Below are 13,780 nucleotides of genomic sequence, written 5' to 3'. Positions count from 1 at the left end.
TCATTAACATCGTTGCTGCAACACCAAATACAAATATCAGGCAAGTCAAATGATTATTGCTCCATTATCTTTGTCACTAAAAAAAAAAAATTAAACTAGAAGTAAGTGATAGAGAAGAAAAAAGTGGAAAAGTTATCACATCTCAAAATCCCAAATGCATTTGAAATCCTAATCAGGAGTAAGATTATATTCTAACTGAGATTTATGTTTTAAAATTAGTTCTTCTTACTCACAGCAGCAACTGAGATCCAGTTCTAGACTTTTGTTTTCTTCAAGCTTTCGATAAGGTTACGGACACAGTGTGTACTTTTCTTCCTGTGGACTCTTGAGAAGAAAGCAGTGTGAGGAAACATACTGCAAATGTGCTTGGTGTGTCAGCTCACAAGCTGATAAGCATCAACTCCTCAAAACAGATATTGGAATCTGTTATTTTTAGAAGGCTATCATTTGGTACCATGCACAACTATCACTGGAGCTTGTGAATTATTTTTTCATTTTGTTAAAATAAATCCTTTTCAAATGCTTGTCTTCAACTTGAAAAATACCATGGTTAAAAAAAGCAACCAGCCAACCAACAACAACATAAAATAAAATAAAACCAAAAAGAAAGAAGAAGAGCAGAGAGATTGAATTTGGTGTCAGGTACCCTGCATTCTCCTACCAACTTTAATGGTTTTAAAATTACTCTGTATTCCCAACAGAAATTATTCTACCTTAGCTAGACAGAAGACCATCCCAGCTTGCTGTCACAACACAGTCAAACTTATTTTTTCTGTAGTCTTATATTATTGTCATGCTAAGAAATACAAGAATTCATTAAAATAATGTTCAAATAGAAAATGCTAATTCTGTCCTTTGTGTAGCACCTCTGAAGAAAGTGATGCTCTCAAATAAACTTTTCTTGAGTAATTGTAATTTTAAAACATAATTGATTGGAAAGCACCTGGTTAAATATTTAAATACCTGGGGTTTTTTTGCTGTGTGCTGGCAGCTCCCCTTGCTACTCTTAGTGGTGGAGGATGAAATGTCTTTGCTCTTCATACTTAGTATGGGGTCTTTTCTTCCATTTTGTGGCATAAACGAAGAAGACATGTTATTACACAAAAAGAAGTATTACTGCCAAGAAGTACTAATCAGGGAAAGTGCTTGTGATAGTAGTTCTATCAGGAGTTTCTGAAAAGAACCTGAACCTGTTTTGCATTTGGAAGCATTCCCCAGAGTGGCAACCAGTCACCTGATGCCATCTTGTCTCTTTCAGTGGGTTTATTTCTGTAGTTCTTGGACAATATTAAGGATTTTTCTCTGTTGAGTATTGATTCTGTTTCAACTGACCCTTTAGTTCATCTTTTAAAAACCAAGTGTTCCCTGCTACTTATCATTGTAGTGCATTTGTTTCATTGTATGTGCAGAGGTTTGCATGTAACTTCTGAATGCAACTCTGAGGGTTTCTGCTGGGCTCATTCATTACCATGAACATTTCTTAAACAATTTAAGAAAAAAAACCAACAACTTCTAACTATACATATTTTTTTTTCCTTAATATGTGATTTGTTATGTAATACATTGAGTGTGGAACAGAAGCATTTTATATTTTTGTTGATGAAGGAATACTTTATCCTGCTCTACCTAGAGGAAAATCTTCTCGTCTGTTGATAAAAAAAAAAAAAAAAAGAGTAGAAGAACAAACCAACTTTTTTAAAAAGTAATTTGCTGATGCCTGGTTTTTAAAGCCAAGTGATTTTTATTTGTCTCATTGCAGCATAGCAAAAAAACTAAACAAACAACAAACAAACGAAAAAAAAGCACACCGAAAAACCCAACCAAAAAAATTATATTGAGAAGTCAATCCTAAGAAATTTGAAGGAAAACGAACTCACTGTGTTCAAGCTTTGACATATTTCATAAAGCTGTTGAAAACCAAGCCATGAAAGCCAGATTTATGAGCTTTTTAAAAGTTATTTGTAGATTCCCAAGACGATTGTGTTCCCATCACTTACTCTAGCCTTTAAAACTCAAATGACGCTTAAAAATATTCATGTTTGGCACACACTGAGTTAGTTCTGGGTGTTGCAATGGCACTCTGCTAAACTGAGGAACAGAGAGAAGAATGTACTCTGCCTTCACTTATTTCAGTCTGTTGAGGTAGAGCAAAAGGACTCATATATTCTTATTTTATAGATAAAACTAGGAATTATTTTTAATGTGAAGATTACTTTTATTGTGGGTTAATACAACTGTTTGGGGAATGAGCCTTTTGGGAGCATCTGTGTAACCCTTCACATTTGCCAGGCTTTTCCTTTCAACAAGATCACTCACTTTGTTATTACTGGAATAGAAAACTCTTTTATTTCTCAAAGCATTATTCATCTGCACTTTGCCAGGTATAGCAAATCTGTTGACAGCACTGGATTTATCATTTACTGTTAAAGGCAAATGGAAGGATTCCCCAAGTCCCTAAGCCAGCAAAACAAATGCCATTCTTGAAGCTGGCTGCACAATATCCTGTGTTGATTTAAAAAAAAGTTGTACTGTCCAAAATTATTCAATATCTTAAAAGTCTGAGGTCGTTGAAATGAGCTTATGATTTTTCATTTATTTTATGCAAATACTACGTTTCCATGCCTTGTATCTTCATTATATGTAGTATTTAACCATAGGGAATATCAAGTTGTTTTCCATGAACTGCAGTACATTATTAGCTCGTGGAATTTCTGTTTCAGTACAGTCTTTCACTAGTGAAATATGCTTAGCTGGAAATGTATTATTTCAGTCTATGATGTGTATACTCCCACATGATTAAACATTGCTATTTACTTCATTAATACTTCATTCCCTAAGGTACTCTGCTGAAATTAATGACCCATTCATAGATCATGTACTGGTCTTATGCAATAGGTACTAGTTTGTTTAAAAAACAACAATTTGCCTTATGTGTGTTGGGAGAGTTCAGTAAGCCTAGAGGATACTATGCATAAAATATGGGTAAATGGTTGCAATATGAGAGGGTAAATGCCAAGATGCAACTGCTGTTCCTCCTTCCTATTGCCATGTGAGAATGGACTATGAGACAAGAAGAAGGGCAAGTTGCAACTGCTATCATAAAAACAAACAAACACACACACACAAAACAAAACAAACGACAACAACAAAAAAGCAAAACCAAACCAAACAAACAAACAAAAAAAACCAACAAACCCACAAACAAAAAACAAACTAACACAGACAAAGTTTAGTTGAGGTCCTTATTTTTGTGCCGGTAAAAATTAAGTTTCAAAGAAGCATCCCATACCTGTATCACTACCCCATTGCATCTGCACAAAGTGACTTATTGCTCACTTGTGCAACCATCTATAAGCCAGGAATAAAGATGAGTGGGAAGGGATCTGCAGAGTATATGCGCTAGTGCTAAGAGCACCTCGAGGACAACACATGCCCCAGGTCTCTTGGCTTGTTCTAATCAGCTCCCCTGAACTGAGCACGTCTTCTGACTGTGTTTCATCCAAAAGGAATACAGTCTGTGTCCCTGTTGGCTGCTCCACAGTGAGAACCAAAAGCACACTCAATAGGAATGAGATTAGTTTCAAAAGTGCACTTCCAGCTTGAACTAAACCAGCAAGAATGTAAGTATCTTATTTGCTGAAGATTTTGTGAGGATAAATCCAGCTAGAATAGATCTTTATCAGCCATGAGGAAAAACATGTCCATGTATATATTACATACCTTTTAAAGCCATGGCTGGCTGTCTAAAGCAAATTATTTGAAGGCTGAGATTTTTTTGGTTTGTACATTGGTTCAACTGCATTTGTTCCACTTGTCAGTTAAGTTAAGGGAAAGGACTTTCTGATTTTATCTCCTTCCTTTGTGTTTTTGAGACATATGAACTAGCATGCATTTAAAAACTGAGTTAGATGGAGAGTCCTACCAATAGTGCCGGATACAAAATGGTGAATTCAACATGGCTTATGAAGATCTGCTGCACAGAAGATCTATATATGCTGAAATCAGCTCCTTGTCATACAAGCAAAGAGGCCACCACACCAGGACACGTAGGAATCGTTGGCATAAAATGTACAACTATCCCTCTGTATGCTGCATTTGTTGCCTAGGATTTTTCTAAGCTATCAGGCTGGAAAATCTGATTAAACATGACCTAAAGTAGTAGAACTGTAGATGGACTCTGTTGCTTTTTTAATTACTACACTGTCTTCATCTCAGCCCAGGAGTTTTCTCACTGTCACCCTTCTGATTCTTCCCCACATCCCACTGGGAGTGGGGGGAAGCAAGCGGCTGTACAGTGCTTCACTGCTTAGTGAGGTTAAACCATGGTAGATTGGAATTAAAATAACCATGAGACATATAAGGAATGATCATAAATTGGTATGATGGAGTTCAGCAAGGACAAGTGCAAAGCAGGGAGAAATAATCACCTGCAGAAACACCAGATGAGACTGACAATGCAATATTTCTACTAAAAGAGCAACTGAATATTTCAGAGTGTCCGAACCAATGTCTTTCACCTACGTCACCTGCATCCGATAAAAGAAGCGAGCATACTCGGGTGTGTTAACAGGAATGCCACGCATAAGAGACATGATTGTTTGGAGTGTGCAGAGTTTGGTGGTGCCTGAGCTGGAGTTCTGTGTCTGGCTTTGGACACTGCACCTCAGGAAAGATGTGGATCCATTGGAGAGAATCCAGGGGAGAATAACAAAATCAAAGGTCTACAAAATATGACCTGTGAGCGAAGACTGGAAAAACTGTGTTTGTTTAGTCTAGAGAAGAGAAGACTGAGGGGAGACATGATAACAGTCTTCAAATATTTAAAAGATTGTTGCAAATAGGAAGAGAATAAATTGTTCTCCACATCCCTTGGCACTAGGACAAGAAATATCGGGCTCATAATGCAGCAGAGGCAATTTAGGTTATATTGTTAAGAAAAGCTTTCTAACTGCAAGAGAAGATAAGCATTGGACTAGATTGTGTATGGAGGTGGAGAAATTCAATTTCTGAATTTTACTGGGATTCTCGGGCTCTCGTCACGTGTAGTATATGTAACTCCCATGGTATCCCAGGGACACAAGGCTCAGAGTCATATACGCCACATTCATATACTGCTTTGGAGTGATGCATGGCACAGTGCTGCTTTACTGGTGTCTGGGTGAGGGAAATACCTCTCAATTATAATTGGTAATTATTTGCAGAATTTTGACATTAATTTGCAATTGCAATTTGCAGTCTTATCACTGCCTGGTAGTCACTTGAGTTTAACTCTCCTGAAGTGAGACAAAAATAAGCATGGACAAGTTCTTGAGGTATTTCTGAAGAAAGGTTTAAATTTCTAAATCTGAAAAGTCCTTTGTTTGCTAAACTGTAATGTAAAGAGCTTTTTGAAATTTTGAAAATTATTAGTTTGTTTCAAAACCAAATGCAAATATATTTCATTCAGAATCTTACTGAAGTTATAAACAAATAGCTATAATAAAGTGACCACATCTTACAATCTTAGCAGAGTATTTTTAAGTGATGTGTATTGGAAACACAGCTCTGTGATTTAGAAGTCATACTCACCCTCAAAAGGGAAAAAGCTTATTGTTTTACACTAATTTGGTTTTTATTAATTTATAGTTGATAGTGTTGATATTACATAGTGCTTAAAAATAATTCTACCTCTGGAAAACAAGGAAATTAAACTAAAAATAAGTGAATTTGTTATCTTTTTCCTGCAAAAATCTGCTATGCCGGAAAAAATGGTTCAAACATCTTCCAGTATAATTTTGAGTATCTGCCAAACAGTAGATTTATTTGCCAAACAATTTCATACAGTATTCCCACTGGGACTCAGTCTTTCAGAGAATAAATTGGTGAAATTAACTTTTCTTATCAGTCTATGGGATTTGAAAGAAGCAAGGTTGTCTGCCAACGCGCAGTGGAAAGAAACAATATCAGCTAAATTGTCTGGATTATTGTGTTCTTCCCTTCGCCCTCATCTTAGCCAGGAAACACTTACATGAAGGACTACACAGAGGAGGGGAAGAAACTGTGTTTTGAAGAATTTTCCAGATAATACAGTCTTGACTGTGTGCCATTTCTCCTTCTTTTACTTTCCTTTTTATTTCTCAAGACCAAACACTGAAGGTTTCTTTTTTCTGGACCAAATTTTCCACCCTCCCTCTGCTTCTGGCTCCCAGCTTAGTGGCCCATTCAACTTCTACCACACAAACATACACCAGGTATGCCTGGACACAATCTCTGTGTGCGTGAGCTGGGGTGCTGACGGAGCCTTATCAAGTTTTCAGAAAGTACCTTCCCTCTTCTGTCTGTCTGAAGGCTTAAGCTTCTCTAATGTGACAGAAAGGGAGCTTCTATTTTAGCCAAATGATATTGATAACCAATGAGAAGGTGATGTTTCAATAAATACTCAGAAATAAGGATGCAATATTTGTAAATAATTTACATTAGTGTTGCGAGTTGAGTTTTGCACTGAGAATTAAAAACATCACTACCAGTAACAAACGTATTTCATGCCAAAGGTTCTGGGTGCTGTTGAGATAATAGGGTGAGCCAGTTGGAGCCTACAAGAAAGCTGAGGAGGGAATTTTTAGAAGGGCATGTAGCAAGAGGACAAGGGTTAATAGCTCAAAACTGGAAGAGGGGAGATTTAGGTTAGACATTAGGAGGAAATTCATCACTATGGGGGTGGTGAGACACTGGAACAGGCTGCCCACAGAAGCTGTGGAAGCCCTGTCACTGGAAGTGTTCGTGGCCAGGTTTGATGGGGCTCTGAGCAGCCTGGTCTAGTGGGATGTATCCCTGCCTATGTGGGGGGGTTGGAACTAGGTCCCTTCCAACCCGAAGCATTCAGTGATTCTATGATGATTCTATGATTCTTGCATCCATGTGATGTTCCATTAACTTAGATTAGATTCTGCAAAGCTGGGGGTTTATGTCTTTGTGAAACAGCTTGTTGAGTGAAGTTGTTTCCAGCTCTTTATACAGTCTTTTATACTGGAGAGCACCAACTGATTTAGCTAGTACAGCATTTCAGTGTAATTTTTAAAGCTTTTTGTGAATACTGTTTCAATTTTAGTAGTCTCATTGTGTTAAAAAAAGGGACAGCAAACTGCTAAAATACATTTTAAGAAATCGAACTAAAATTATGAGCTTTTAATTTAAGAATAAAATATATGTCACATATTGTTCCTACAAAAAGGGAGTTGCTGCTTGGTTAGTTGCTTCTGTTCTACTACTAAACCAGAGGAAAAAAGAGAGCATTTCTTCTTTGTTCTGCAAGAGTACTGCATTGTTACCACAAACTTCCCTGATCCCTGTAGGGTCCTGCAAATTCTGCAAATTCCTCACTGCAGGATAACTGTACTTCCAGAAGTCTGCATGCTGCAATACGTTCCTCTTTATCAGAAGCAGACTGATGCTCCACTTGTGTGGATGTGTGTGGGCCCTTGATCTTTACATGTACATGGGGTTCCACATATGTGTTTTTCTTTTACATTTTTACTAAATGACGGACTGTCTGAAAACACATATAGCCATGCAAGTGTAATGGTTCCTAAGAGTGTTGTAGTTTTGAGTGCATTCTTCATGAGGTCTTTGTACAGAATTACAGGAAATGAAAATGTGAACATTACTTAGCCAGTATATTTATCCATCCATAATATTCATTTAATATGAATATTAAAATCTTAGAGATTAATATTTCCCCAGCAACATCACCCAACTATATTCAATGAATATGCTATTTTCTGCATCTCTTTTTGTTAAATTTTTACATAGTCGAACCATGAAGTCTGGGTATTTTGGTTTTATAAATGTTATGGTTCTCTCTCATTTAATAGTTGTAGAGTGGTGGACTAGTCCATAAGACTTCAACAGTCCAATGCTTTTCCTTTTAGTGAAAATAATGAGAAAATTCTCATCAACTTCAAATTAAATAATACTTGGTCTTTTGACAGCTATAAACCGTAAAAACAGACAAACTTCTCTCTTCAAACTTATGTCTTCAATTTTATCTTCTGCAGTTTGCAATTAATGAAATATATTTATTATTTTTGCAACTAACAGTAACCAATATAATTACAGCTTTCCGTAAGTTCAGTAAATACTTCATTAAAAACAGGCTTTTCCAATAGGTGTTGGTAAGGTTTCAAATCCTATATTAAATGCTCAAATACTAATTATAAAATAAATAAGAAGTTCATTTTTTTAGATTTGTTTACCTCTGGTGAGTAATTGAAATTCAGAAAAAGGATTTACCATAAAGTATAGATTGATCTTGTAATGCATGCTCAGATTTTCAGATGTGGAATTATTAAAGATGGCTGCATTGTATATATTGCTGGAGCTAGTACCTCACATTTTCAGTTCTAGCCTGCAAATACAAATTATATTGATTGTAATAAATCATAACCACATTTAGTTTTTGTGAAGTATTATTATTCTTACAGCACTTTAGATTGTAAATTTGTTACTGTGCTATTTTCTGGAACTACACTGAAAATTGTGTGCTGTATATAGTTTCAATGCTGAAAAATTTCCAAGTACATCCAGAAAAATTATTTTCTTGCATTTTCTATTGTATGAATTCAGGTATCCATTCAGAAGATGATACTTTTGTGGGACTTGATGATTATCTCCTGAGCCTTATTAAAGGTTCACAACCTTAGACTGTTAGGGGGTTTTGTGTTTGTTGCCACACCCCACCCAGCAGGAGCTATTTTCATAAAGTTCTCAACAAAGCTACAGAGTTTTGGGTTTTTTATAGTCTATGTTCTTTTGGCTTGTGGGGAGAGATAACAGTGGGTGAAACATTTGGTAGGGGTTTTCTATAATGAAGAAAGGCTCTATTTCTTTATCATACAATCCCCCTAAGTTTTACTTCTGTCAAGAATAATTTTTTTTTTCTTTTGCAACTTGAGTTTCAAACAAACATCTAAATTAATGGCACATTTATGAGAAATGAGTGTATATAAGAGGCATTTTCCTGCTGTTGATCTAGCTTGTGAAAGAACTTAACACTTAGGATCTTACCAAAAAGAGTAAATAGATTATTTTAAAACATTTAATTTTTCTATCCATCTGCTAACAAATACAATTAGAGAGGAAAATGGGTGCTCTCTGTTATAGTGGGGACTGACACCATTGTAACCGTAACTACCAACTGATACATACACAATTTGTGGAAATACTCACTTTTGGGGTCTGATGTTTTCCCAGGCTTAGTCCCTGTTGAGGAATTATTTATTTATTGTAGAAGCTTACACGAAATGTGTATGGTTTCAAAGGGCTGGGAGCACCCCCGGAGTGCCGCACAGGCTTTGATGTTGCAAAGGCAGCTGAGTCAATTCAGGGGTAAGAGCTGGATTGTGCTCTCTCGTCCCACCACCAGACCCTGTCTGGTCAGCCAGCCTCCTTTGTAGCTACTGTCTTTCAGGTTAGGAACCAGAAAGAAAAGTTAAACTTTCAGACTGCTCTCTGAGCTCTGAATGTTAATGTTGTGATTTTTCCCTGTCTCTGAGACCTGTGCATGCATCTAATGTGCTTGAGCAAATCCAAGCACAGCCTGTCGGGAAGGCCGTGGCAGTGGTGGTGATCTGGACACAGGAAACATAAAGATGACATTCCATGCTGAAGCTTTCCTTTGATGATACCACTGAGATGTACTGTGGTCTTACCCTGTCCTGCTCTCAAATGCACTGATGATAATACACACAGCTGGAATTTTAAAGGCAGTTTAAGAAAAACTCAATAGCATGTCAGCTTTTCATTTTCCTGGGTTCCTTTAATATGTACTAAACGCAGAGAATAAAACTTGCTGTTATTGGACATCAGGCAAGGAGGGTGCTCAGAATTTGAATTTCCTGATTTGATGGTTAGGCATGTGCACATTTGCTTCAAATATTAACTTAATCCAGCAGTTCTTTCTATAGGAAGATGTATCATACGAATGAGTTTTCATTAGAATGGCAGCAAATAAATCCTTTCAGGGGAAATGTCTGAGGAATTGAGAATTAGCCTGTTAAATCATATTCCCTAAAATATGTGAAATAGCTGATTGCAACAATTTATATTTTGTGTCTTCTATCTAACACAACTCCTATTGCATTTTTAAAAACTTCTCAATCCTAATAATTTTAATCTTTAAAATCTTATATTCTAGCTTGACAAAAACAGTGTAGCTTCTGTCTTTTTTAGTTGAATCTGATTTATTTTAGATAAACCAGCACTAAAGCTTCTCAGCAATTGTCTTTCTTCTATTAGTTGCATCTGATTTGTGCCAATAAACAATTTCAGAGAGCTTTGTGTCAGATCAACTAAAGTGCATTGCATCTGTCATGAGGCTGTTCTGAGGTTGATGTGAAGAGATTGATATTTCACTTCGTGCATTCTTTAATTTGTTGATCTTATTACAAGCACTTGTGTAGTTTCACAACTGCACAGTTTTTTAATTCATTAAAACGAATATTTGCAAAACAAATAATACCAAAATCATGACACTGCTCTGTACATCAGAGATTGCAAAGTGCTTTATGTTCTTGAGTTAGTCCCATTTTAAGACCCTGATCATGGCAACAACTAAAACAGTAAAATACGGCAAATTCTTTGTATAGTATACCCAGAAGTTTTTGATGTCTGAAAAAGTAAAGTTCATATTTATGTGCTATAATTCTTTTTTTTCCTGAAATATGGAAGAGAAGTTTTACTTTGAGTGAAAATGCAACAGGTTGGTTATTAATTTCCTTGTTTTGTCAAATACAGATCTGCAGACTTCAGCGTCACCTATCAACAGGAAAATACCAGCAGAATCTTTTTTCAAACCAGCCTGTGATGTTTGTATCCCCTACCAGTCAGCCACCCTGCAAGAAGCTAATTGAACTTATCCAGCTGTCAGGAGGGAAAATATGTAAAACCTTACGTCAGGCAAAAATCTGTATAGGAAAACAACCAGGAAAGAAGTACCAGGAAATAAAATGTTTATCAGAAAAATGGATATTAGGTAAGAAAGAAACTAAATTTCAACTCGTATAAAATATTGTGGATTATGTATTCAAAAATTGACTGGAAATTGTTCACTAATCTGAGGTTATGGAGGGAAGATAATGGAACAGACTGCTACAGTTAGGTTTTCAGGAAGATTGTCTCCATGGTGAGGACTTTAACTACTAAGACTGTTTTGTGATTGTCCTGGTACTCAACACTATAATTTTACCAAAAACAAATTTTATCCAAAGGTTTTGAAATTTATCTTTTGTATGATTGTTTTATTTCAAACAAACTAAATAATGGGGGAACCCTGATAGAATAATTGCTTTTTAAAGTGGCATGAATTTCAATTCTAGGTGTAGTAAGAAAGATTTTTAACTAGTATAAACTGCCATAGCACTACTGAAATACAGTAACTGGCACCCCCTGAGTTATATGTAGTACACCTGAAAAACAATTTTCTTCAATCTCTATTTCACTTGCAAAAAAATTATTTTTAAAATCTGCTGTTAAGTTTCTAAGTGTTATTAGTCCATTGCTTTGCTATTATGGACACCATAGTTCTGATGGCTGTTAGCAGGGAATCAGCTGTAAAATTGCAACATCCTCACCCTTAAAGAAAAGCTTTTGGATAACCCTTTGTAGGATTCACAGCTTTCAGTCTGACACTCTCTCTTTTTCAGACAACACAAGAGTTTTTTCCAAAAAGGGACTTTTTGCATACTAGAAAAAATAAGATTAAATCTTCATCATACACAATGTCAAACTCCTCTAGATAAGTGCCACACTCAGACTCTAGCAATAAATGTACTACATGAATTGATGTTATCTGAGACCAAACAAGCAAGTTTTAATCTCTTGACAGTTAATGCTATCAGATCATAATGACATAAAAGCTGAAAGAAAATGCCACTAAAGAAGAAAGGAAAAGTGAGGCATAAGGGAAAAATACAACCCTAAATGCAAATGTTATTTGACATTTTCTTAAAGTATAAGATACAATTGTGAAGATTTAAGAGAGAGACACAAGAAGAAATAATTGTTTATTGTGCCTTTCTCTGGCTTCAGTGAAGACTTAAAGAGCAAGTGTGGCAAAAAAAAAGTGACCAGATGAGGAAACCAGACATTTGTGCAAGTCTAAAAATATAAACACAAAAGCTTCACATAGCTGTACTACACTCATGAATTCTAGATGAAAAAAGGTAATGATCTAAAAAGGCCTGAAACTCATTTGGCATGGCCCACTGTTTTACTGGTCTCATGGAGTTCTGCCTCACCCCAGGTCCAGCACCTCACAAGCTACTTGCAGCTGGACAGGCCACGCTCAGCTGAAGGAATTGTGTATCTGGCAGTAAGAAAGAGTATTCTGAATTCTCTGTCCCCTTTACAAATGTCTTAGTTCTCTTTTGCAGTCTGATGGTGCCTTTCCTAATTGTTATGTCCTGCTCATGAGGCAAAATGGATTTTAAATTATGAATCATCAAAACTCGGATAAAATAAGTATTTCTATATTATAATTTAAAGGAAGGATACAGGCCTTTGAAGCACAGACCTTTCCTCAACAACTGTGTACATAGTAGTATGAACAGTGTCACTTATAAATTGCCATCTTAATCAAATAAATCAAATCAGATCTGAGGCTTTGTCTAATCTTTGACACTTCACTGTTGCAACCCAGCTGGTTTGTGGCTGTCTGCTTTCTGCTGTTACTACCAGCTGCCAATGAATTCATTCAAAGTTGACCACAATAAAAAGCGCATGGGTAGATAATGCAGCACCTTTTTTAAACTGAAGTAAATATTAAGTGCTTGTGGTATTATCATTTGACTCTTTGTGTTTATCTTTTCTCTCTGTGTTCTCAGCTCCACCAAACTGTTTCATAGCAGCAACTGCACTGAAGTATATTGTTGCCTTACGGTATGTTTCTTGTGCATCTCATCTAAAATAATCCTGGTTTTCATTTCTTTTAGATTCAATCAGTCAGCATACAATATGTCCCATGGAAGACTACATTTTTCAGCTGTGAGCTAACTCAAGAGCTTCCATATGGTTGTAAGGAAACAAGCATAGTTTGGATTCAACAAAAACCTAAGCTGTGAAAAAATTTTCTAAGAAAGCACAGTTACATATTTATAAATACAGGGAAACGTTTTGTACATTTTTATTATTTGTGTAAGTGATCATCTCTTGAAACCTTTAGGTTTTTTTTAATAAAGTACTTCCCTAATAAAAATCATCTTGCTTTTATTTAATTGTTGAAGACCTTTGGACCTAAAAGTTGAATGAATCATTACTCACTGGGAGGAAGTGGAAAGACACTTTCTAATCTCTGAGTGAAGTTGATCATGTTACAGTACAATTAAAAGATGTGCTTTCTGTGTGGGTGAGCCTGCCTGAGCTAGATCTGCTGTGTTCAGCAGAGGCTGTGCTACCAATGGAAATGCATCCATCCTGCAGGCTCCTCCAGTCCAAGTGCCTCTGCAGACAGCTGAGGCCCCATATTGCCACATCTTCGTGACCATTGCCACATTGCTTCATGACCATACTGTCACATTGCTTCATGACCATATCCATTGAGTCTTTGGATAAAGATAAGGTCGCTCATCATGCTCAGCTCACACCTTCTCATGTAAACTTGCACTTCTAAATTGAGTTTTTCAACAGTAATTGAAACTCAGTAATTATGTTGATATGCATCATTAAGGTATTACTTTATTTCAATACTTTTAACTGAATTTCAAACTGTGTCTACCTTATATCTAGGCTGAAACCATACACAGTTACT

The 13,780-nt window shown here is 36.2% G+C and overlaps 1 protein-coding gene across 5 annotated transcripts in view; it reads left to right on the top strand.

Moving 5' to 3' along the window:
- The window catches only part of MCPH1 (microcephalin 1), a 120,866-nt gene extending 107,700 nt beyond the window's left edge, over nt 1-13,166 (top strand). For all 5 annotated transcript variants that reach the window (XM_051614232.1, XM_051614235.1, XM_051614233.1 and 2 more), the window contains 2 exons: nt 10,771-11,008; nt 12,966-13,166. In XM_051614232.1, coding sequence (XP_051470192.1) covers nt 10,771-11,008; nt 12,966-13,021 — 294 coding nt within the window. In that variant the 3' untranslated portion in view covers nt 13,022-13,166. The remainder of the gene's footprint in view (nt 1-10,770; nt 11,009-12,965) is intronic.
- Nucleotides 13,167-13,780: the final 614 nt, after the last annotated feature.

The sequence above is a fragment of the Apus apus genome, chromosome 3 (assembly GCF_020740795.1).
Source record: "Apus apus isolate bApuApu2 chromosome 3, bApuApu2.pri.cur, whole genome shotgun sequence".
Lineage (NCBI taxonomy): Eukaryota > Metazoa > Chordata > Aves > Apodiformes > Apodidae > Apus > Apus apus.
The sequence above is the reverse complement of the archived record's forward strand: the minus strand, read 5'-3'. Positions and strand labels throughout refer to the sequence as shown.